Source organism: Euprymna scolopes, chromosome 17 (assembly GCF_053919585.1).
Source record: "Euprymna scolopes isolate OS-2025 chromosome 17, ASM5391958v1, whole genome shotgun sequence".
In the NCBI taxonomy this organism is placed as follows: Eukaryota; Metazoa; Mollusca; class Cephalopoda; order Sepiida; family Sepiolidae; genus Euprymna; species Euprymna scolopes.
The window spans coordinates 30,356,678-30,383,473 of record NC_136498.1 but is presented as its reverse complement, the minus strand read 5'-3'; the positions used below and the strand labels follow the sequence as shown (position 1 = coordinate 30,383,473).

Sequence of the window (26,796 nt, the reverse complement as noted above, 5' to 3'; positions counted from 1 at the left end):
TTTTTACAGATGATAAGTTGATTTGGGACTTTTTAATAAAAAAAAATACTAAAAATGGAATTAATTTTTTTTTTAATTTTTATTTTGAAAATATTAATTAACAAATTCTTTACTTTTTCATTTTCATTTTTAAATATTAATTAATTAACAAATAAATAAATTAAACGGTGTTTTTTAATAAATAGAATCGGAATGTGTTATAAATTTAGGGTTAGGTTAGATTTAAGTGTTAGAGTTAAGGTTGATATGTCATTATTATTTTTATTATTTGACTTAACATCAGATGCAAACCTTGCCAAAACAACTGAAAAAACTTATCTAGTTTTTCTTCAATATTAATAAAATATAATTGAACAAAAACTTTATATATATACTTGTTAGGTTAAAAGAAAAAGGACTGTACACCAAAACTTATGCAAATTCATCCAATATTTTAGTTATTATAAAATCAAATCAAATTTGATCTTTAAACGATTGCTAGCCAGTATTATTATGGTGACTGTGTGTTGAATTATGTCCCTTGGCCGTTAACCTTAATGTAAGCAGAAAATGGTGAATAACATATTTCACCATGAAATGTGTCGATTTTTTTTTTTTTTTTTTAATAATATTTGCTGACTTTGCATAATTTTCAGTGTACTTCTCGATGTTGGTGGAGGTATGCGTTTTCTTGAGTGGCATTGTAGTATTGAATATTGGGTCTGGTGAATCAGAAATGGCACCCGACAGGAATAAAATCTACTTGACACTGACAAGAATACAGAAGAAACAAAACATGATTGATTGACAGTGTTGATTGACACGGAAACAACTCTTCAGAAAATAAAATATCTGGCGATTAATGCAAAACTACCCATAACCGTTATCTGCAGGCAGGAATACACCCATCACTAAATAAATGTACATTGACTGTGAAGATGAAATCCCAGAACTTGCAGTTGTGTGTGTGTCCAAAATGTTATGTAAACGAGCCCAGATTAAAATTAGGAGAGTCAACCGGCGATTGAGCTCAAGAACTCAACCTCTGTCAATTCTCATGCTTTCTCCACCCACCCCCTTTCACTTAACCCATTCATTCGCTACTGATTAACAAAAGATATATCATTGCATGTTTATACATGAGTGTTTGTCGTCATTATTTTAATCACATTAGCAATGTATTAGCAGTTCGGCGACTTCAGATAGTGTATTTTGACGAAAGTAACGTCTTTTAAAAGTGCCAAATGCTGTGCTAACAATTAATATACATGTAGTTAATTTGGCAAATAAAAAAGATGGATGAAAACATGAATGGGTCACCAGTTGGCAAGTGAAAATTTAACAACAGGATTTGGGGAATGAAAGCAAGAAAGCATGAATTAACAAACAAAACATATTTATATATCAACAATTTTACAGGGATATGAAATATACTTTAAAAAACAAAAGTTTGTTGAAAAAGTTAAAAGTGCTTGAATAAAAAAAATAGGCAAGAACATCAGAAAGTTTGTTTCCAAGTTCTAGTGTGTGTGTGTGTGTGTGTGTGTGTGTGTGTGTGTGTGTGTGTGTGTGTGTGTGTGTGTGTGTGTGTGTGTGTGTGATGGCTGAGTCGTTTCTGGAAAAATAACAACAGGATCAAAGGAAGTTCAGCATGGGGCATTCCAGTCGATGTTCCCAGGATGGGTGTTGTTAATGCTGAGAATTAAGGCACGTTGTAGGTGTCCTCTGGAAGAACTCTGATTTTGGTGACCAAGTCATTGTTTTTATAAGTTTGTTTACTTTTGACACAGACTTATTATTGGGGGGGGGGGGGGGTTAAAACAATTTTTATCACTTAGAAAAATATGGAGTTAACTCTGACCTTCTTTTGGAAGTGAAGAGGAAAGCGTCACAAACTCAAGGCTGTTTATTCAATTCATATTTTTGCGTTGGTTCGAATTCAATCTGGATGTAAACATCTGACTTTAAAGCATTTAAGTTTATGCTGATTCTCTCTTCTAGAAAAAAGAAGTGAAAAAGCATAATGTTGTCCACAATATATTAACATATAGACCCAATACTTAGCAGATTATGCTACAAGGAACTTCTCATTACAGCCGTGACGTCACCCCTATCTCTAATGTGAACTCTCTCTCTTTTTTATAGTTTTTTTTTTTTTCGTACCATGATGGTATTTCGCACATGGCTCAGTATTTGCATATAGCTGCCATATTCGCATCCATGCTCTGTTACAAAAGTAAGAAGAAAGAGTAAGCCTAACGAACAAAGAAAGAAAGGACGTAGCTTATATCATGTCGAAACCCCCCCCCCCCCGAAGAAAGAAAGAGGGTAACTATTTAAGCAATTTGTGTATTGGCGTTAGTTCGAATCGCATCTCCATGTAAAAATGAAACGTTTAGACCAGTTGAGTTTATTAATGATTCCCTTTTCTAGAAGAAAGAAATGTGAAAAGGTAATTAAGAATTTGACCTGATGTCGTGTTTATTTAAAAATCAATCTCGAATTTCAACTCGAAATGATTTCCCATTTAATAATATTTATTATTCTCTTTATATATTAAAGTGACCTTTTTGCGCGCGCGTGTGTGTGTGTGTGTGTGTGTGTGTGTGTGTGTGTGTGTGTGTGTGTGTGTGTGTGTGTAGAACGGTCTTTACAAACTACCCTTTCAGTTTTTGGTTTACAGACTTGAAACTGTGGAAACTTTGGACCTATGGAATTAATTCGATTTGATTTTTAGCCTGTAAAAATAGCTGCTAAAGGATCAAAATTGAAAAGTTGGAACTTGGCAGGTGTAAGTCAACTTAAAGCGCTCCTCTTCACATGCGCAAGTATACATTTACACGTTAAACTGCTTTAATTTTAATTTTTGCTATCCATGTGTCCTTAGGTTATATGTAATAATAAACAGCAAAAGAAAAGGAGTAACTTATATCAACTCAGGAACTGAAGAAAGAGGGTGGCTATTCAAGCAATTCATGTGTTGGCATTAGTTTGAATTGGATATCAGTGTAAAAATCTGACATTTAGAGCAGTTGAGTTTATTAATGACTTCTGCTTTCAAAAGAAAGAAAGAAGTGAAAACAAAAGGAGAAAGAGTAAGCCGAATGAACAAAGAAAACAGAGAGGTAACTTTCCCCATGTCTGTTCATCTCACACCTTGACTTCTAATCTACCACCTGATTGGTTAATCTTTTTGTTCCCGTTGCGGCCATGGTTCACTCAGTCTATTGATCACATTTTGCAAGGTTTTTAATGCAGTTTCATACTTTTGAGAAGCTGCTTTTATCGATTGACGGAGATGATCTTTTTCAGCCGAGTCGTTTCCAAACGGATCTAAATTATAAATCTCCGGCTTATAAGAACGAGAAATTAACGTGGGGCGATTATCATTTTCAATTCGTCCGGGTTGCAATGAATTTAGTATCCGAGTATTTAATGGAAGACTAGAGTTATCTAACGGAAGTAGCTTCTGACTGGAACGGGGATTCCGCTCCGTCCAACTTGGAAGAGATGGACGAAGCACGTTATCACCATCAAGATAATTCTTTATAAGTTTACCTAAGGCTTTCCGCTCGTTATTATCATATGTACACACATCATTGTTATCCCCATCAAAATAATGATATAAGAAGCTAGAATTTGAATCGAGAGGACTTATATGAGGTTTGTCTTTGGCAAAAAGATAAGAATTAGAGATTGTGTCGGACATCTTTATTTCTGAGGAACGTCCTGGATTTAATGCAATCGTTTCTTCTTTGCTTGTACTCGCCTTTGGGCTGTTTCTGCTCCTGTGTAATTTTTTTGATACATTTTTGCCTGTGAGCGTATGTTTTACAGTCTTCTCCTCCTCCATCGTGAATTGAAATCCTTTCTTTTTTTCTAATCAGAGTGTGAAGGCAATAATTTTGCAGCTCAAAAATCCTGAAAGATTATTAAAAAATACATTAAATGAGAATATTTTAAACAAAGTATGAGGTGCCTTCAATAAGTTTCCAGACTTTTTTCGGATGAGCACTTTTTTTTTTTTTTTTTACAAAGGAGTCACTGCTTATCAAAGCCTGGAGACCACTCGAGGATAAGGGTTAATGAGTGTCTGGTAGTCAATGGGACAATATCGTTGTAATCGTTAGAAGTGTAAATTGGATTACTTAAGGAGACGGCTCTTGTTCATGTTGGACTTGAAGATGACCATATTGTAGTCAGCTGGAAAACAGGGAGACAGAAGAGATTTCCACAGGTGTGAAGTTTTAAGAAAGAACCTTTGTTCATGGAATTTACGTTTAGGTTTAGGTACAGATAAAGAGTGGGGGAAATTATTGATAGTGGTTTCACTTGTCATGAAAATAACGATAAAACAGAGACAGACTCGCAACATCTCTTCTGTGGGAAAGAGGTTGCAGGGAAAAAAAGGACATCCTCTACTAGGCTACGAAGTCTATTTTGAACTCTGTCAAAGCAGGATAAGATATTTCTAGCTGCTCCTGCCCAGATGTGGAAACAGTACTCCATCCTAGGATGTACTTGTCTCTTATACATGTAGAGAATTGCATCAGCAGTGAGATATCTACCGGAGCGGTAGAATGATCCCACCATTTTTTCAAGCGACCTTGGCAATGGATTTGATGTACGTGTTCCATTTCAGATTAGGAGTAAAGGTTAGAGAAGCTTGTCAAAACATGGAGCCTCCCCAAGTCGAAAGCCATTTACTTCAATTGATGGCTAGACAGAAGTCAGAGCGTTGATGATGTAAAGATAGAAGCTTGGTTTTAGATGCATTAAAATTAACCAGTCACCTCTTTCCCCATTGTACCACATACTCAAGATCAGAGGAGAGAGAATCAGAGAGAACTTGGTCACTTACAGTATCCAAAGTGTTGCTATAGATGGTAATGTCATCAGCATAAATGTCTATTAATGATCTTAGGATATGATTTGGGAGATCATTGATGTAGATCAGGAAGAGAGTTGGGCCCAGCATGGCATCAAACTGTGCACTTATTGTCTCTATAGACACACGACGGTCCTTTTTTTTTTTTTTTTTTTTTTACACAGTGATCACCACTTATCAAGGCCCGGAAGCCACTCAGGGATAAGGGTTATTGCAAGTACATTACGTTAGTGTGTCCATGAAATTCTTTATTTGGCTAATCAACGTCCTTACTCCTCCCATACTTCTCATCATCTCTCACAAACTCATTGAGTCTTTTATACCACCCAAAACCTGATGCTTGATTCATGCAAGATGGTCCAAAAGCAGTCTGAAGCATTCCATACGTTTCTGTGGCATTTTTTTTCCATATTTAAAACTGAATATTATTGCATATCGTTCTCTAAAGTGTCCTCACATCAAGATTGCATATTTTAAATTCACCAGCTGTGACAATCAGACTTTAGTAGGGAGTATTCCAATTCCTGCTATAGCTGTTCATTTGAACCTGAAATCATACAAATTGGTCAGTCATCTCATAAGATTTATAGCAATAACATACTGAATTTTCAAGCGTCTACAACAATTTTAAATGCCTGTACAAAAAAAGTCTGGAAACTTATTTAAGGTACCTCATATCAAATTATTTCAGAAAGAAAGTAAAAAAGTAAAAGTAAACTGATCGAATGCAGTCAAGGGCGACCTGAAAGCTACCTTTTCATCGGCTACTACACTGAGATATAGGGGAGGGCGATACTTCTTTTCCTAGGATTACTCCACTTACCTTTGATGTTCATCTTATAATGCCATGTGTTTAGCAAGTATCAGGTAATATGAACTTGAACAAATACATTGAGGACATTGCAAAGGCTGCTGCAAAGAAAGTGGGTTCCCTCTATCAAACTAGAAGACAATTCACACCTGTACGTTTACGTCTGCAAGGCCACCATTTGACAATGCATAAAGTATTGTTGCCACACCTGTGCTGGTGCATCTACTACTAGCTTCTCCCTCTTGGATAGAGTCCAAATTATAGTTTTCAATCTAATATATCCCACTTTGTCTACTAAGCTTCAACCGATGTCCCATCACCACTATTTTACATCTCTGTGCCTGTTTTACAAGTATTTTAATGGAATGTGCTCTGATGAACTCGTTGCACTTGTGCCCCCTCGATGTACATATCTCCGACAAACTCGCTTAGCAACAAAATCTCACCCCTTCACTGTTGAGGTCCCTAAATGCTAGAATAAAATTAACACTTTCTACTCCAATAGTTTCTCCCCTAGAACAGCTAGATTTTGCAATTCCCTTCCTGCTACCTGCTTTCCTGGCTGTACTGACATGCAGAAGTTTAAATGTAATATAAACCAACATCTTGTTAATATTTTTTTAGGCATGGTCTCAAATAGTAGCCCCTTACGTCCAAGTGGTGACATGCCTTGATAGGAGTGAACGTGAGTGTGTAAAAATTAAAAAAAATCAGATTTTTTGTGTCTTGGTATGACTCGATTATGACTGAACCTTGATCTCCTGACCCATTAGATAATTCTCTACCGATTAATTCAAATGATCCGGTTGAAGCAAAGAGGGAGTTTAATTCATGCCCTTTGATGTTAAAGGCTACTTGATAGCGCAGCTCTGGAATCTTAAGAAGATTTCTCTCATTCCAGTTAGCAACTGAACTCGTTAAAAAGAATTCCAAAAACTTCTTGGCAAATATACCCAATGAACCAAGTGCAAGAGAGATTCAAACAGTTGCACTTAAAGAGATAGTCAGAATCTTAAGAAGATCTCTCAGTGGGAATACTTGCTCCATCCCCAGCTTGAACAAACTGATAAGAAAACTAAAAAAATAAATTAATTTTAAAAAAAGCATGATAAGAGACCTATTGACAAATATTTGATTTTCAGAGATTTTTTTTAAAATGAATTAGGTAATAATTAAAGGTTTAGATTAGGGAACACAAGAACAATTCTGTGTAGATATTAAAAATGGTTTTATGTTGTTTGTTTTTGTTAAGTATTATTAATTTATATTAGCACTACTAGGCTGCAATCCGTTTTGAGGTTATGTTTTACACTTAATAAAATATATTTAATAAAGAACACATCACAAAGTGAACAACAAAACTTCTTTTCAACAATAATGATGAAAAAGGGAATTTATTTCACAGCAGGAAGTTGAAGGCCGGACTGTGGTAGAGGAAGAAGGAATAGAAAGTTCTTTTTGGGGTCAGCATCGTCCTCAGTTGATAGCAGTTGTCTCCAGGCAGGATGCTAGGTAGAGGTGTTCGATGGACAGAGGACGAGAAAGGAGAGAGGTTGCTTGGCTAACGGTCAGGTCCTGAGTGATGACTAACTGTAGTTCCAAAAAGTAGTTCTTTAGGGAACCGATGAATCAATGCGCCCTGCTAGCCGATTGGCTAGCGTATAGCCGAACAGCTCGGGGACGGGGGGGGGGCAATGATTCACAAGAGAAAATAGGTTTTTGTGACATCCGTTTTCCCAGTTATAAAATACGCTTAAAAATTATATTTTAATTTATGCAGATTTCGTATTTATTACTATAGAGACAATTCTCTACTGATTATTATACCATAGTACATTTGAGTGATTTCAAAAGTTTTTTAAAAAATTTTAAATTAAAAATATATGATTTGGGTGCCATCAGCTAGAATCGAAACTAAAACATTTAGCTTTCCAGTGATATCTGCTACCATATAACCTAAGGATACATGGATATCAAGAATTAAAAATCAAAGCAGTTTAACGTGTACTTGCACATGCATAGAGGAGCACTTTAAGTCGAATTATGCCAAGTTCCAATTTTTAAATTTTGACCCCTTAGCAGCTATTTTTACAGGCTAAAAACCAAATCGAATTTTTACCACGAGTCCGAAGTTTCAAAATTTCAAGTCTGTAAACTAAAAATTGAGAGAGTAGTTTAGTAGAAACTGTTCCACATGCACACACACACACACATGCACACACACACACACATGCACACACACACACACACACACACACACACACAAACACACACAAGGTCAATTTATGTAGAGAGAAATTAATAAATATTATTTAATAAATATTATTTAACGAGAAATCATTTCAAGTTAAAATTCGAGATTCGTTCTTAGATAAACACGACATCGGGTCAAATTCTGTGCCCATTTTTTGATTTAGACTATAGTAACTAATGGTAAAGGGGGTTACTACTTATTAGTACTCTGGCCGTGAGTCACTAATTTGCAGGGGTGTGAGTCGGTGTTCACCAATTTATAATTGGGATCTATCAATTTTTAGGACTAAGGTTGCAGGTGCAGGAATCTCTTGAAATTGAAAGTAGTAGGGTATCCACAGGACCATTAAAGGTAAATTTAATGAGACCGCCGATTAATAGTAAGGTGTCACTGGATCACATCCTCATATACGTAAAATTAAAATATAAAAATAACACCGAAAAATAACAACACTTGACAAAGAACTCCAAATCACTGCAATAATATGAAATAACAACATTTATTTATGTGTTTGGAATATTAATTCAAATCGTTCCAATGTAAGTATTTTCTTGTAATGAGTGTTTATTATGCACTAGTGAAATGAGGATTTTGTGACAATAGCATGGAGTTTAAAATTACTGATTTTTATTAATAGAGTGTCACACTGGCTTGAAATTAATGCAATTATTTTCTAAGAGAAAAACAGTCATTAAAGTAACCAAAATGTATGTGGTGTCTGTATTCATCACATAAGAAATAGTACTTCGAAATAACGTTTAAAAGAAGAATTCTTGTTCAGTGTGGTAATTTTCCATGATTAGCTAATGTAAATGTCTTCTCTCATCACGTAGGACATAAGCTCACCAACTCTCTTCTCTATTGTTTCAGAGTGTAGAGTGAACAGCATTCTTTAGTGGAACTGAACTTGTATGAAACTTGGAGGCCACACTTAGACTTCATCAAGATCGTCAGTGCTGCGTGTAATCAACCCTCGTCAGTCTCTTCGCCCATGCATCATCGACTAAGGAAAGGTGTGCTACTCATCTATGCTGTTCACTCTACACTCGTTTGTCTTTTCCGCAGCATCGTGTGATGCAATTCCCCATAGTAAAAACGAGTGAGGAAACCCGGGTCTCGTCGTCGTGGGGACAAGCATTGAACAAACCAGGAAAAAAATCGAAAAAAAATAAACGAAGCAGTTATTTTAAATTAAAATAACCAATATTTTTTTTTGCGTCTGGCTTATTATTATGTTAAACAAATAAAGCAAAAAATAATTGCAATATTCAGAAGCGCTAATTATTCAAGGTTTCCGTGAAATGCTCATCAGGTAAGAAATATCCGTCATCATTGGCGAAACGAAGAAGGCGGCAACAGCTGGACTGAACCAGTATAAAAAAGAGCACAATCCTCCTCGCCCTCCATCGTCAGGGGTTTTCTAGCTTCCCCCTTCTTTTCTCCACCGTTTCCGGGAGCTCCGATTTAACAGACTCCCCACGAGGGTTGGATGTAATACGAGGTTGATTTTTTATATAAAAAAAAAGAAGAAAAAATATATCAGCTCCCCAATAGGGGGAGGCTCTGAATTGGAGAAATAATAATTTTTTTTTTTTTTTTTTTTGTAAATTGCCTCAGTTTAAACAGATTTCTGCTCTTCTGACAGAGAATAGAACAGGTACTACTCCTTGATCCTAGTCCCGGAAGGCTGGCGTTTTGTCATTTTCCAAGTGTCTTCAAGGTTCTTCTGGTTGTAAAAATAAATAAATGAATAAAACTCGCACCTGCAGTTCAAATGACTATTCGACGTCTTGAAAGGAGAGAAAGAGGAAAGATAATAATTGAGTTGTTGATTATTGTGAGCGAAGGAAGGAGGAATAAAGAAGAGGAAAGCTAGAAAACCTTTCAGGACCACAACTGGCGAAGACGTGATAGAGTCCTTCTTACCAGTCACCAGGCTACCGGAAGACGCCTCTGTCAGCACGCTACCAGGGGCGCCAGAGGACTCTCCTGCCACCCTGCCAGAAGTCCATGCTGGTAATCCAACAGATAGTCCCATACGTAAGTCTGGCAATAAAGATTTTTATGATGTGCCATCGAGCCCTTCTGAGATCCTTCCAGCTACTCCTCATGCTTCTGACCCAGCTAGAGATTCTGGCACTCCCGAGAACTCCGTACCAGTCGCACATGCGACCACTCCCAAAAATGCTGGAAACGACATCACCCCCAAGAACATGCATGCAATTGCCAAGAAGCCCCTTCCCCAGGGCCTTGAGCCGACTGATGCCACACAACGCTCCTGGTGCTTCAGAAACTGCACCAGCGAGTAGGTTGCGGCCCCGCTGCAACCAAGACTAGTGATTTCATCACCAGTCAACATTGTACAGTGTATATAGCTTCAGAAGACTTTTGTACAGAATTTTTTTGTTGTGCCCGTAAAAAACTCACCGTGGGTGGGGGAGATAACTAATGTAAATGTCTCCTCTCATCACCTAGGACATAAGCTCACCAACCCTCTTCTCTATTGTTTCAGAGTGTAGAGTGAACAGCATTCTTTTTCACGTCACTCACCCGAAATTCCTCGCGAACTTGTGGGGGAGAGGAATGCATGTCGAGCAGGGTGAAATTACGGCTGTTTGTGAGTATTTGTGCAGATACTTTTTGAAATGGAACCTTTTAGTTTTTGTGCAAGTGAGAATAGTCTGAACAGCGCACATTGTGATATAAATAGAAGAAACTGTCAGCAACTGTATTAAGTTCAACATCAGAATTTTGATTGTCCATGCTCATGTTGTGAAAAAGAACGCCCAGCATTCTTTAGTGGAACTGAACTTGTATGGAACTTGGAGGCCACACTCAGACTTCATCAAGATCGTCAGTGCTGTGTGTAATCAACCCTCGTCAGTCTCTTCGCCCATGCCTCATCGACTAAGGAAAGGTGTGCTACTCATTTAATGATGAGAATTAAGGTTCATTGGCGTGGCGTGCAAATTTAAGACGGAGGATTTTAATACCTCAAAGTGGTGGAATTATCCTGACATCCAGTCTTGGGGAAGACAAGAGAAAAACTGAAATAAACTGATTTGATTTTCGTGGCAAATCTTTATATAGGGATGTTCTCAAAAGTTCCAGCCTGTTTAATGTATCACTACACGTAACATAGTTCCTTTGTTCCATGTGTGTGTGTGGTCAAAGCACAACATTGTGTGCTTGTGCATTCTCATACTCGTGGGCATTGAAAATGGTGATTGCTACAAAAATGTTCCTGCTAAAGATTTGTTCTGGATTCACATAATGTTTTTTTTTTAATTTTACATGTATAATACTAAGTGAATTTTAGATGGAAAACATGCCTCATTTATCAATAGGGCTGTGACAACAGCATATTCTTTTCATTGTTTGGACTCACGAGTATATATCTGACACAGTTGGCCCTGTCGGTGGGGCATTAGAATACACCGACTGCACCCCTGCAGAGGGTAAAAGTCCCTCAATGGGGGTCCTGGATATGACCTTAAACTATATCCAGTGGTGAAGCCCCAGCTTGTGGGCTTTGGGGAGTGTGGAGCCACCCTTTAATTACCATTGCTCCCAGGTCCACTCTGACCTAAAAAATTTTTTTCTTCAAAATCTTGAGATTCGTCATTAAATAACCCAAAAAGGGTTGATATGCCGTAAAACAAAAACAACTAACCAACCTGACACAGTTAGACATAGTTAACCAACTGAGAACCACATCACTATATAAAAGCATATGATATCAGCAGATACACACTCGAGAGTCAAAATAATGAAAAGAATATGCTGTTGTCCTAGCTCTATTTATTAATACGTAAGAAAAACAACAATATAAAACCACTTTTTGGCTCACTTTATTTTTCTAACGTGATTTTTAAACATTACTGAAAACTAAAATAAAAAGGTAATTAAAATGTCTGATAAAGGATATGATTCACATGAAACAGATAATATTTTTCTCCGATTGTGATTGAATAATAATGAACAATTAATGTCTTTAAATTTAGTATTCTTTTTAAAATTGGAATGTAGAAAGCATATGAAAAATTTGGGATAATGCAAACAGTGGAACAAACTATGCAAGGGGAGATAAAAAAAAAATGCCAAGAAAATTTTATTAATTACTTCCCTTGAATTATGTGACATGAATTGATCCGGTAATAAATTTAGATTTGGTTAGCTCTGTTTTTTTTTTGTTTTTTTGTTACATCTAAATAAACTAGAAATGCTTGTTCATCAAATTCAAGGGAATAAGTTTTAATTTTAGCAAAAAGAGTGGACTAAGAAAACAATTTTATAACGTATAGATATTGACAATTTAATTACCCACCCCCCTTGCACTTTTCGAGAACTGGAATTGATTTTTTCAAAATAAATAGAATACTACACAGGGCAATAATGGCGGAAAAAAATAGGGTAACATAGTTTTGAAAGCCGGTTTATCATAATTTTTTTGTAGGTTTCGATTATATTGAAAGATTAAAGCCTTAAGTTAATTTCCAAAAGGAAAACATATTTGTACACGTAAAAAAAAAAAAAAAAAGTATAATGAACAATATTTTCACAATCATATTCGGAAGTTGACTAATTCAGCTAAATTTTGAAATTAAATGAATTTATTGTAAAAAATCCTTTCAGAGATAAATATTAGTTTTCTGGGTCTATTTCAAAGATAATTAGTAAAATAAAGTCCTAAGATATTGAAAAAAAACAAAAAAACACCTTGTCAATACCAAAAATAGCTTAATTAGCCTCCAAAAGCGAAAGATTCTAACTTTGCTTTAGCAAAAACAAACAATATTGTCTAAGCATGGATTCTACAAAAGCCTAAAATGTCAGAAAGTGAAAAGGTTGTCTGAAAATGGTGTTTTTTGTTTAAACAAAATAATACATTTTCACTAAGATTTAAATAAAAATAATGGGTTCATTATATTCCATAATCATTATTTGATTAAGACTGAAAATTTCATTAAAATTGGTTAATTTCCTGATTGTTGGTGAATTTTTAAGTAAAAATGTTTAAAATACATTTTGAGCATCGGCATTCATTTTGCATGTACCTACCGCTTATCATTCACTTGAGGATAAAAAAGTTTAATGAGATGGAATGATAAGTGAAAGATGAAGAACTCTGAGAAGATTGAGGATTTTTAGTGGAATGATCTAAATTTTTATCAACCGTCCCCACAAGTAACCTTTCAACTATTCCATCTCATTAACTCTTATCCTCGAATGGCTTTCGAGCTGGATAGTGGTGACTTCATTGAAAAGAAAAAGGGTAAATTTCTATGTTAAGACTAGTTTAGCAGCCTGAATAGAATGTGATGAAAAATTGTGTACAGGCAATATATATATATATATATATATATATATATATATATATATATATATATATATATATATATATATATATAAAATAAAATACTTTTGTATGCAAAATCCAATCCTGCATTTTGCTAATTCCTACCCTCTGATGAGAAGGAAAGTATTTCTTCGAAACTCCGCAGATTAAGGACTATCCACTCATCAAGTGTTTCCTTTTCAAATTAAATATGTTTTTAACTCTTTCTCAAAGTGTTTTTAACATGTTTTATTAACTGTTTGCTCGTATATATATATATATATATATATATATATATATATATATATATATATATATATATATATATAATTATTTTTTTACTATAATAATATATATATATATATATATGAAAGAACAAAGATTTATTAAAACATGTTAAGAATACTTTAAGAAGAGTTAAAAACATATTTAAAATATATTTAAAAGGAGACACAAATAAAGTGGATAGTCCTTAATCCACAGAGTTTCGAAAGAAATACTTTCCTTCTCATCAGAGGGTAGGAATTAATAAAATGCGAAATCGGATTTTACTTGCAAAGTATTTAATGAAACTACAAGTAAGCCATAGAGCTTACTTGGTAAAAGTTTTAAAAAATAGTGAAGCAGAAGGAATGGAGAAAAAAGAAAGATGATTTCACGTGAATGGATGGTCGAGTGAAGAGTAGAATATCCAATAACGGTAAAATTCAAGAAAAGTATCCAGAAGTAATATATATATATATATATATATATATATATATATATATATATATATATATATATATACTAGCAGGGAGACCCGATCTTGCCCGGGATTGAATAATGATCAAAGAATATTTCATACTCCTATATTTTTATTGTCATCGAAATCCATGAAATCTCCCGGGAGGAAGCTTCACATATCTCCATGCAGTAACTTAGTCCAAAATACGTTATTCTATATTGCACTCTAGAGAACCTACCGTTTCTTTTACAAAATTATTTTATATAAACTTCTTTACAGTTAACAAAAAAAAGCAATATTAAGAAGTTTACATGCGGGGTTTGAACCTACAGACCAAGTCATGCAAAAAAAATAACGAGTAAATTTTAAAGTCTTATAAAATTCTTTGCTGTTAATACAAAAAATTAAAAATTTACGTGCAGAGTTTGAACCTACAAACCACGTCATGCAAAAAAAAACAAAAATAAAACCACACTATCAACTTACCCACAGTAGAATTTTCACGGTCAGTTGTTCTATCATTGTTGCTAAGTGACAGCATGAAAAAAAGGCTTTACCGGTGATCGATAAATTAAAATAACAGTTTCGATTATCAGCAATTATCAGGGGTATTCTGAGACAAAACTTAACTAAGATCACTCCCAGACTTATACACTAAAGTTCTGTAAATTTTAGAGTTTATAAGGAACAAACTCACACACAGACAAAGTTGCATTTATATAATTGTACTGATGAGCTGTGAAACAGTGAAACAGTACTGTATGTGGATGACTATAATGCTCCTCACCTTGAGTTGAGCATATGGAGAAGTGATACACGAATTATCATTAGCGTGTAAGCGATGCTCTTTGTGTAAACAAATCAAGCTTAGGTATTTCGGACGATGTAAAAACATCGTTAAACTCATGACTCACTCAGCAGCCACCAATAGCGTAGTGGTTAGGAGCCTTGACTGTCATACAGACGGTCGGGTTTCAATCCTGGCTTGAGGTAATTGTCTGTCTAGCCGCACTGATGAGCTGTGAAACACCAAAACAGTACTGTATGTGGATGACTATATATATAATACAATAAAATACGCATCAAGTCCACTTGAAACCAAATCACAACATAATATTAAGGAAATAAACAAATATTTTACTTGTTTGAAATTTATCACAAATATATTTCGGAGGTAAACTCCATCTTCAGTGTGTTGTTTTGTTTCTTTGTTTTTTCCTTTTCTTTTTCCTTGTCATGTTGTAAATTTGGAGAAAGGAGTCTGTTTGTATAAAGCCGCACGTTCATTCTTGACGATTTATATATAATCCAAAGAAGTAATCCGAATCTCGGTTTTTGAATAAAGATATACTCACAGGAGAATTGTGTATCAGCGCTCTTTGTGCATAAAAATGTATATTTATACATATCAAAAAGTTTTTAAAAACGATTTCAAAGCAGTGCAGTATTAGTCCAAAAAGGATCACACACAATTTGTGTCAAATTCAATAGAGGGGAGCAGTAAAAATCAAGTGAAACTTTTCTATAATCAAAAAAAAAAATAAAATTAAGAAAGCTGTTCAATGCAAGATTATTGAAAATCTCACAAACCAGAAAATGTGAATAAGCAACTGGCAGTCTCGAATAATAAATGAAATGAGAGAAAACCGTTATTAAAATTGAAAGTTTAAAATTTAGAGATTATACACACACACACACACACACATATCTATACTCCTATCAATTTGTTTTTTGTATTGATATTCATATAACAAACCTTTTTTTCTATTGGTATTTATTTGCTTCCCCTCGAATAAAAAATGTGACACAAGGTCGTTTTTAATGTGGGAGAAAACCAGCTCCCCAAAAGAAGGGCAAAGGGGGCACTCTGGTTGGGACCAAAAATAATAATTGTCTCAGTATAGAGGGTTTCTTCTCCATTGACTGAGACAAATTAACTTAAGTGTTGCATCAGAACAGATACTACACTTTGATGTATTAAATCTTTTATTCGGGTAAAAATACAAACATAAATAAAAAATTTAGGCACAAGGCCAACTCAAAAAAGGGTTGGAATGGGATTGTTGGTCATCCTTGTCACTCCAGAACTAAACAAAAAATTTTCTTCACTAGTATCTGCTTTCAGCATGATACCGCATTCACCCATTTGTGATGGAGGATTTCTACTTGGAACCCAATTATTTAAAACATTTTTTATTCATGTGTAAAAACAAAAAAGATAAAAATAATGATATTACAATTATTCATTTGTGTCGAGGGCGGGGAGGAAAATAAATACAAAATCAATAGACCGCCCATTTCACTTTGGGTTGTAAAGGAACCTGAGGTCCTGCAGGACAGTCTCTAAATAGGTGTGCCCTCTAGATGGGACGAAAGGGAGAAAAGAAAAATGGGGGGGGGCGTTAGTGATTGATTTCTTTCTTTCTAAGATGGGTGAAATTTAGAGGAGAAGGAAGAAAAACTTGCAATTAGGAGGGGGTGGGGATCTTGGAGGCTAGCTAAGAGGCTAAAAGTAGGATCGGGGTGGGTCCGATAGACCCCAGAACTGCGCTCCACACCTAGGTGGGAAACACGTATTCAAATTTAGCGCCTTTTCATACACACAGACTTGCTATGTGTATCCATTTTTGTCAAATGCAGCCTTCTTCTATCACATCTGATCTTCACCCGTAGTTGGTGTTTAAAGATCAGAAAAAGAAACACCCCCCCCGGTCACCTTGCAGTCGCAACATCCAAATCACCATTTTCGCCATAGCAAAGATTGTGATGTAGACCATTTGCCTTTCCTGGTCTATGGAGGCCTCACGTTGTCAACAACATTGGATACAGTAATCGGGCGACGATGCTCGGGATCGATGCAAGCTGTCACCTTGCTGACATATTACCAGTACCGGCAGAGTTTTGGCAATCAAAGAAAGCATGATCAGTCGTTTCTACAACCATTGTTCCACAACGGGGACAAGCAGACGACTCCAAAAAACTGAAACTGCATTGTACATTATTGAGGAGAAGTGCATTTTGGGCCAATCGTCAGGTCGGAGAGAGCTCCAAATTGTTAAGATGTCAAATTGCAGAAGTGCTCTGCTACCAAATATTAACTAGTTCATTGTGTTCCTGTTGTATTTGTGCTGGATTAACATCACGTTTAAATAACAATTTTCCATTGTGCAGAGTTTCTTTTTGCCTTCTCGATTTGAAGTTAATTTTTTTAAATTGACGTTAACACTAGGATACTTAAATTAAAAGTCAAATATGAAAAGGTAAAATTATAGAGGAATAAAAGGCGAATCAAATGAAGTATAGGTTGTTTAAACAGTTACATTCAATTTAGCTTAAATTTGTGGTTTTTGAAAAACAATGATCAGTGCGGACTTTCTTTTTGGCACCACTAAATATATATATGTATATATATGTGTGTGTGTGTGTGTGTGTGTGTGTGTGTGTGTGTGTGTGTGTGTGTGTGTGTGTGTGTGTGTGTGCGCGCGCGCACGCGCATAAGGAAAAGAAATCAAGACCGTAAATTAAAATTTACAAGGAAATTTATTGGAAATATCTGATATTTCCCCAAAACCTCTAGCCTTGATGGAGGAAAGACTAAAACTTGCTGCTATGATTTCAAATGATCTTAAATAACAGCAAAGGGAAACTTGATTCCAAATATTTCTCATAGGTTATATCATCCCTCTTTGGTTTTCATACGTAAGTAAATTTCACAGTGTTATTTGATACTGGAGATATTCATAATCGTACCCGATTTCCAAAAGAGGGGAGATAAATATGAGAAATATTTTGAATCAAGTCTCCCCTTGCTGTTATTTCAGATCATTTAAAATCATAGCAGCAAGTTTTAGTTTCCCTTCCATCAAGGTCAGAAGTTTTGGGATACTGGTAGCCAAATTGAATATTGAAATGCTCATATCTTTGCTTCTATGGGACAAAACCACATGAAAATTTGCAGGCTTTTTGAAGATTATAATACTATTCTAACATTTTATGACAAGTGGTAAAAAAAAAACCCTATATTTTCAAGCCAATAAAGTATGTCCAAATTTGCCTGCATTTGTATATATATATAGTGTTCTGCAAGCCAGTTTCAGTTTTCCTGCTTTGGTTGTCTCCTCTGTAACCTTGGCAGGCAACTAATATATATATATATAAATATATGAGCAAACAGTTAATAAAATATGTTTAAAAACACTTTGAAATGAGTTAAAAACATATTTAATCTGAAAAGGAAACACTAGATAAATGGATAGTCCTTGATCCGCGAAGTTTCGAAGAAATACTTTCCTTCTCATCAGAGGGTAGGAATTAGCAAAATGCGGGATCGGATTTTGCATGCAGAAGTATTTGATGAAACAACAAGTAAGTCAAAGATCTTACTTGAAAACAAAAAAAGTGAAGTAGAGGGAATATAGTGAAGAAAAAGGTGGTTACACATGAATGGATAGTCTGGTGGAAAATAAAAAATCCCATGACGGTAAAATCCAAATGTAAAACTTCAAGAAAGTTAAAAGAATTTCCATTTGTACAAGTAAAATCCAAGGAAATCCCGTAATTGGAAGAAGATGGTCCATATATATATATATATATATATATATATATATATATATATATATATATATATATATATATTTATATATATATATATTTATATATATTTATATATATATTTTATTACCATTTTATCTGTTTAGTTACACATGTTTCTGTTACCGAATCGTATCAACGATCCAGTAACTTCGTCAGATTTGAACAGAAGTGGTTATTACCATTTCTGTTCAAGTTTGACGAAGTTACTTGATCGGTAACAGAAACATGTGTAACTAAACAGATAAAACAGTAATAAAATAAAAAAATATATATTTGCTCTGCAATAGTATTGAGCACCTTCTTCAAGTTTTTACTATTTACCAGTTTTGCTATATATATATATATATATATATATATATATATATATATATATATATATATATATATATATATTAGTGGCCTGGCTAGTATAGCCACACTGATGAGTTATGATACAACAAAGCAGTACTGTATGTGGATGATTATATATATTTAAGCCTCTCCCCCCCTCTTTGGGTACAGCACTTTCGTAAATGTATCTCACCCGCTACTCATTAAGCTATAAAGCAAAGCTCACTGTTTGTTTGTTTGTAAATAAACAAACAATTCGAGCACTGTAAAAGTGGTGGGCATGTGTTTATTTATATTGACATTTGTTGAGGTCATTTGCGAGCACCAAACCCATCAGCCGATGGATAGAACTGCCGACTATCAATGTGATAGTTTTTGCTCATATCCTCGGCTAGGGAAAGGTGATAGTCTAGCTGCATTGATGAGTTGTGATACAGCAAAACAGTACTACCCAGGGATACAGCATTAAAAATTAGTAACAAAATAAAATACAGTACAGTATATAATACACATGCATATAATCAAATAACATTATAAATAACACCGTAAGGTGGGGTGAATACTGTAACCAGGGGTCGGAAAATAACCTGAAAACCGTATCCTGAGGTCACCGTATCCTGTATATATATATATATATATATATATATATATATATATATATATATATATATATATATATATATATATATATATATCTACCTATATATTATATATATAATATATACATGTGTGTGTATACATATGTATATATTCATATATATATATTCAACAATAAAAAATAAAACATTCGCATATATATATATATATATTTGTATATATATATATATATATATATATATATATATATATATATTTGTAATAACGTACACGCTTTTAAAAGTATTGTAGAAATGCTAATGCGTAATGAATCGATAACCCACCTCTCATGTGATGCTTCAATTATTCAATCAATCGACATCCGAAAATCGCAAACAACTTCACGCTACGAAAAATTCGATTTCAAAAAGTTTTAAGCAAATAAAAAAAAAATCGGGTCATCACCATGACTACGGGGAGGTAACTTTGGCGGTAACTTTTTAATAATCCAGAAAAACAGAAACACTGTGAGGTCACTTTACTGTCTTTTCACATGTGGTGTCTGCTTAATGTTGAGGGAAAGGGCATCCAGCTCTCCCCAAACTTTGGATTAGAACAAAAATTGGGCGCCTTTTTATACAAGGTCATTGATCTAAGGGAGACAACTCCATTTTACTAAGAGATTCGGTCATTTTTTCATTTCATAATTTAGGATGCTAAACAACGATATTTTTATTAAATCAAAACATTTAAAAAAAAAAAGCTTCGACGGTTATTTTTTAATGTAATAAAGTTGATAACATTAATAATACAAGACGTAGTCTTTACGCGACTATTAAAAGAATCATTTTCGTTTTCATATCACAATTTACGACGCTAAAACCAATGATTTTTATTTTCATTAGATGAAAACATTTTAAAAAGTTGCGTCAACTTTTTTCTTCATTTTTTTCGACTCCTTTTTGTTTTAATTAAAAAGGAAAGTATAATTGTTTTCAAAAAAACTTTTTAGTAGAACAAGGAGGAAAGTTGTGTAGAGGGCTAGGATATAATAAAACTCTAACTCGCTACAAGAAAATAATGAAACGAATGGAATTGAAGGAAACAAAAACTCAGTTGATGCATAAGATAAACGTCGTTTATTTACTGTTGAAAGAATGAACGCTTTAGATATAACATGTATTCATGTCCGCGTGGGTGTAACCATCGTTCGTTGCGGGATTGGTATTATAGAAGGAAAAAGGAAATGTGTGTTCATCTCACATTCGGGTCACTATCGTTTGTTCGCGCGTGAGAAAAGAAGTGAGTAATGTAATAGAACGAGAAATGGCAGTCCATCGTGTAGACAAAGAAAAGGATAGAGGGTTGACATCAGTTAGCAGTTAGCTACGCGAAAGTGTTCTCAGGGACCAGTTGTATATAGAGAGAGAGAGAAAGAGTGAGAATGTGTACATACTGTCTGTTAGCTTTTTGCCTCACATAGTAGCAAGTGGAGTGAGGTACGCACGGTCGGTCCGTAGACCGACCAGCTCGAAAGCTGGGCCTAAAAGGGTTAGCAACAGCTTGTCTCTTCCTTTTATACTTGTTTCCGGTGGTCTTTTGTGCATGTGTGGATTTCCTTTGAAAGGAAGTGACGTTGTCCATCTGTGTGCGTACGTGTGCACGTGTGTGAGTACATGTGTGTATGTTAGCGTGTGTGTATATACACATGAATGCGAGTGTATGTACGCGAACGTGAATATATGTACGTGTGTGGACGTGGGCGCGTATGTTTGTGTGCGCGTATGTATGCGACAAGTAATATAGCTTGAAATGTGAACGCATGTTTTTGTGTGAGACTAGAAAATGCTCACGCAGTTGTGCAGTCACTCACACACACACACACACACACACACACACACACACACGGTCGCACGCAAATAAACAAACCTTTATTCATTTCAATTTTCCTACGCATTTTGCAAAAAAATATCTTTTTTCAGCAACGGCACAATTTCAAATACGCCCACACCCTTTTCTCAAACAACAAAAGTAAAATGAACATATTTTTGGCGTACGTAGTTGAAAGCACCATCATGTGACACAAGCAACCAATGAGAAAATTAAGAAGATTGTCTTTTTTACGCTTTTCCAAAAACCAAAATATCAGCAGTAGCAATCGTGTTCTGGAGTCGCCCAAAATGTATAAAAGAGTCATCTACTGAGAGATTTCAGCTCGCTTCAATGACACAACGAGAATATGCCTCTCGTGTTCACAATATCATCACTGCCAATACCGCCAACACTGCCATACACACGCCACGCAGACACTCAAAAATCACTTATGCACACATGCATTTATTCTGCACATCTTCTAAATTAATGACAACAAATCACTCTCTTCTCAAATTACTTTTCCTCATGGGATTCTTTAAGTAAGGCGAATTTCAACAGATAACTACAAACTTTAAATTAATCTTATTATTTTCACACAGGACTTTAACCTTCAAAACTCATTAATCACACGAAGGACTTTCACCTAACATTTTAATCATTAGTAACTCCAAAAGAACTCTCACCAATTGGACCTTTGTGTAATCACTTTATTGTTTTTGTTAAAAAATAAATGCGGTGCATTTAAATCAGGAGTCGTTTTGTTTCATTCCTTTTTTTTTATTATTTTGTTTGGGGCGAAGAAATTTAATTTTACTTTAACTTCGGAAACCCTACAAAGTATAAAAAAAAGCTGCCGTAGCTTTTTTTTTTTGCTTTTTTTACTGAACAAATCTTACAATATTTATAACAGCATCCAGTTCCATCCTTGTTTTATTAAAGAGTTTGTTGTGGGCCAGGATATAAATATCCTAACTCGCTACAAATGATAATAATGAAACAAATGGAATGAAGGAAACAAAAACTCAATTGCTGGATAAAATAAACATGTCGTTTATTTTCTGTTGAAAATTTAATGTTTTAGGTATAACACGTGTTCATGTCTGCGTTCGGGTGTCACCATCATTTGTTGCAGGACTGGTGGTATAGAAAGAAATGGAAATGCGTGTTCATTTCACGTTCGGGTCACCATCGTTTGTTCACGCATGGCAAGAAAAGGTATTAGAGTAGAGAAACGAGAAATGGCTGTCCGGCATGTACAAAAAGAAAGAGAGAGGGTTGACATCAGTAAACCTGCGTGCCATGTTAGCAGTCAGCTACGCGGAGGTATTCTCAGGCACAAGTTGTATATAGAAAGAGAGAGAGTGAGAATGTCAATCCAGTTCATGGAGAGAAAAAGCGTATAAAGTGTATGTACTGTCTGTTAGTTCTTGCCCCACATACAGTAGCAGGTGGCATGAGGTGCGTGGGCACGCGCATCACAAGGGAGGCGAGTCGGAAAGGAGGAAGCAGCTTATTGCTCTTGCTTTTATAGTTGTTTCCGGTGGTCTTTTGCGCATGTGTGGATTTTCTTCAAAGGGGAAGTGACGTTGCCCATATGTGCATACGTGTGCGTACATGTGTGTACATTAGCGTGTGTGTGTATGCATGTGAATGTGAGTGTATGTACGCGAACGTGAATATATGTACGTGTGTGTACGTGCACGCATATGTTTGTGTGCGCGTATGTATATGATAAGAAATATGGCTTGAGATGTGAACGTGTGTTTTTTTGTGCGAGACTAGAAAAGGTTCGCACAAGTTTGTTTGCTAAAATCACAATTTCTTCTACAACTATCGCTGCATTTTCCTTCATTTTTGCAAAAAATGTTAGCATAATATTTATTTGTTAATTTTAAAAAGTGCTAAAAAAAAAAACCTAGTCGTAAAAATTGCATTTCTTTTCTAATGTTTTCATTCTTTGGGTTTTAAGCTTAAAGATTAATTTTTTTATAGAACCTCACCATAATATTTAGTTTTTAATAAAAATGTAGTTGAAAAAAAAAGCTAGAAAAGTTGCCGCAACTTTCTTTTTCGAATCTTTCCTTCTAATGAAAATACCATTGGTTTTACCACCCTAAATTGTGATATAAAAACAGAAACGATTCTCTTAATAGTCGTGTAAAGACTACATTTTGTATTATTAATGTTATCAACTTTGTTACATAAAAAAATAACCGTCGAAGCTTTTTTTTCTTTTTTTTCATGTTTTGATTTAATAAAAAAAAATCGTTGGTTTTACGTCCTAAATTATGAGATGTAAAAATAAATGAATCTCTTAGTAAAATGGAGTTGTCTCCCTCAGATCAATGACCTTATATATAAAAAAAAAAATAATAATAAAAATTGAGTCGATAAGGATTTCTCATCTAAATACTTCCTGTTGCCCTAGCTCGGTTATGTATGTGCGTGCCGTGCCCTATAGCTGACTACATTGAAGATCTTAACTTCCAAATAAATCGGCCATTGTTTTTTTTTTTTTCTTCTTCTTCTTCTTCTACGCACGACGATTGATTTTAACTTTCAAAATCCTATTTAAATAACAATTAGGCATCTCAATTGTTGGCTTGTTTGTTTGTTTGATGTTGTTGTTGTTGTTGTTGGGGTTTTTTGGGGTTTTGTTTTGTTTTCGTTTTTTTTTTGTTTTTGTTTTTTTTGCTTACAGCAGGCAGATCAAATGGTCAGTAGAGCTGGCTGGAGAATCATAGAATTAGGACATTCCATACTTTTTTTTATGGTGCTTGTTAAGATAGAGTCGACAGATCAAGTTTTTTTAAATATGTTCTTGTAACCAAAAATGATATTTACTTACTAAATCGTCGTGCCGAAAATAGTAATTTATCCAAATATTACGAAATCTTATCGAGTAGAAAAACTGCTATTGTGTTTTTAGTAAAAAAAAAAAAAAAAAAAAAAAAAAAATGAATGGCGGCCAACATTTTAGTCTCTCTGAGTTATGTCCCTTGTATTTGAAATCTTACCGTCTATTTTAAAACGTCTATGTGTGGGGAGTTTGGTCGACATTCACCGATGCCTTGTATCACCGTCGCGGCGTCGCGATGTGAGCATAGGTAAATGTTTCCCAACCTCCAACAAGAATTAAAAAAAAAAAAAAAAAGATAAGGTTGTCAGAAATGGCATTAAGACAAAGGCGAATTTTAAAAGTGCAATATGACTTTTATTTAACAATAGAAGAGAGGCGAATGATGTTATTGTGTTGATGTATTTTTATGTGTGCATGTATTGATTCAGCACAAGAGTCAAGAAGGTAATAAAGTTAAAATGTTCAAGAAAAGAATATTACTTCTCACTGCTCTGGTATTTCCATATGGAGAAGTTTGATGAATGTTGCGCGCGAAGGTGGTTGTTTAATGTCAGGAGACCCGGCAGAGTCAATGATTACACCATGCTGGTTGACTGACTGTGACTGATTGCTTTTGGCGTGTTCGCCTGTTTTATTGTGGACAGACCGGCTCCCAGCGAAGGCTGCTGAAAAAATCTTTTTGAATTTGCTTTCCTCGCAATCTGATTGGATGAAAAACGCAACATCCCTGTGACGTAAAGTGCCTTCAACTACGTCGGTGAAACAAGATAAGTTTTAGTTTTGTGTTCGTGGAAATTGTGTCTAGACAAAGGATGTACGTGGAGCCGAAATGTTGTTTGTACAATCACTTAACATTTGTAACGAGTCGCTATATATGAAAAATGCAATTTTCCCCATTTTTCGTAAAAAATGCTTTCAACTATAAATAACTTTCTACTCGATGAATTTTCATAATATTTGGATATGTTACTATTTTTGACATGGCAATTAAGTAATATTATTCTTACTTACAAAGACATATTCAATTTTAAAAAATCGATCTGACGATAAGCACCCTTTTGATTTATCTCTTCTCCATATTAGACAAAAGGTCAAGTGTCCACTTGATGAAAGTGTTTGTGGAGTGAACTGGATTTGAACTTGGCACATGCAGGGTTTCAGTTAGTGTTATTAACCATTGAGTCACACCTCACAAATATATTTATTAAAAATTATAAATTCAATATTTTAAAATATTTACAGATATAATTGCCAACTGAGCTAATATTTTCTTATACAATAAATAAGTGGATTCAAACAGCTAACATAGTAATAAGATATCTATTATGGGTTTCCATATTTTGGAGGTTAGGAATCCACTAAAACATTTCAGCACTAGTGACAAATAAATCATGTTTTTACAGTAATATATTTTTTATGGTGAGTAATCACTATTTTACAGATGGTAATAGTTATTTTTATATTATATTAATATATTTTTTAAATTACAAAACTGTAACTAAAAATTCTGTTTAAAACTAGATATTTCAGAAGAATGGAATTTATATTTTTTAAATTTTTTTAAAATAAATTATTTTAAGAATGTTTTTCCTTTGCAATTCAACTGATCATAGTATATATTAATGAGAAATTGCAGAACATAATAATTAGTGATGGGACGATTCCATTATTTTTCCCGATTCTGATACAATTACCAATTTCGTACTAAATTCCCAATTTCAATACAATTACTGATTCCGATTCTTTATAAATCTCTAAATATATTACTATAAAATTGGTATTTTGCCTCAATTACTGTAAAAACACATCTCAAATGTGCATATATTTTCTCCAACGTAAAAACACACTTGTGAGGGTTAAGATCTAAAAATTTTAGTTTTACTAAAAGTTTAAAATCAATAAATACTTATTATTTTATTATTATTACCAGCAACTAAAATTTTTCTTGAACCAAAATCAAATTAGAAAAGATAATTAAAAGAATCGTTTTTGGCATCAGAAAATAAGCATAAAACTTTCTGATTCCGATAACGATTCCGATGCCCCAGAAAGTTACAAATTTTTTGATTCTTGATTCTGATTCCGATTCCAATTAATCGTCCCAACACTAATAATAATATTGAATTTATTCCCATGCTAAATGATTAAAGAGTAGGTCAATTAAACATAAAAAAAATAAATATTATTCAATTTTTTTAATCTCTTAAGCCTTACAAAATATTGAAATTTTGATCGATTATAATATATTTTGTTCAGATTTTGCAAACTGAACTATGGGTTTAGGGAGATAAAAAAATATACCCCACCCCTAATATATTTCACCAAAATTGTATTTTAAAAATAAATTAATCCAAAAATGGATAAGCATTGGAACTTTCATGAAAATCTGAACATTATTTGATTTTTGTTAGATTTATTGAACACATGTATGTCTGCATCTTTAAAATACCCAGGAATTTGGAATCTTAACTCATTGTTCTAGGGGAGGTAATTCTATTTTACTAAAGTAGTGGCAAAAAATCTTCTTTTTTTTTTCTTACAATTATTTGAATGTTTTGTTTAAGAAAA

The 26,796-nt window shown here is 34.3% G+C and overlaps 1 protein-coding gene across 2 annotated transcripts; it reads right to left on the bottom strand.

Annotated features, from left to right (window-relative positions):
• Positions 1 to 1,502: 1,502 nt before the first annotated feature.
• On the bottom strand, positions 1,503 to 24,862 carry LOC145296727 (uncharacterized). 2 transcript variants are annotated; one of them, XM_080142734.1, is made up of 2 exons: positions 24,217 to 24,862; positions 1,503 to 3,900 (listed from the first exon to the last, which is right to left on the bottom strand). In XM_080142734.1, exon 2 carries the CDS (start codon positions 3,830 to 3,832, stop codon positions 3,164 to 3,166), a length of 669 nt encoding a protein of 222 aa, XP_079998860.1. In that variant the 5' UTR covers positions 3,833 to 3,900; positions 24,217 to 24,862; the 3' UTR covers positions 1,503 to 3,163. The 2 variants fall into 2 exon arrangements, with proteins under 2 accessions (XP_079998860.1, XP_079998859.1); XM_080142733.1 differs by lacking the exon at positions 24,217 to 24,862 and adding an exon at positions 19,838 to 19,980.
• Positions 24,863 to 26,796: the final 1,934 nt, after the last annotated feature.

Excerpts from the sequence above, each read along its gene's own strand:
- LOC145296727 (XM_080142734.1), bottom strand. The coding sequence starts at position 3,832 with ATGGAGGAGGAGAAGACTGTAAAACATACGCTCACAGGCAAAAATGTA.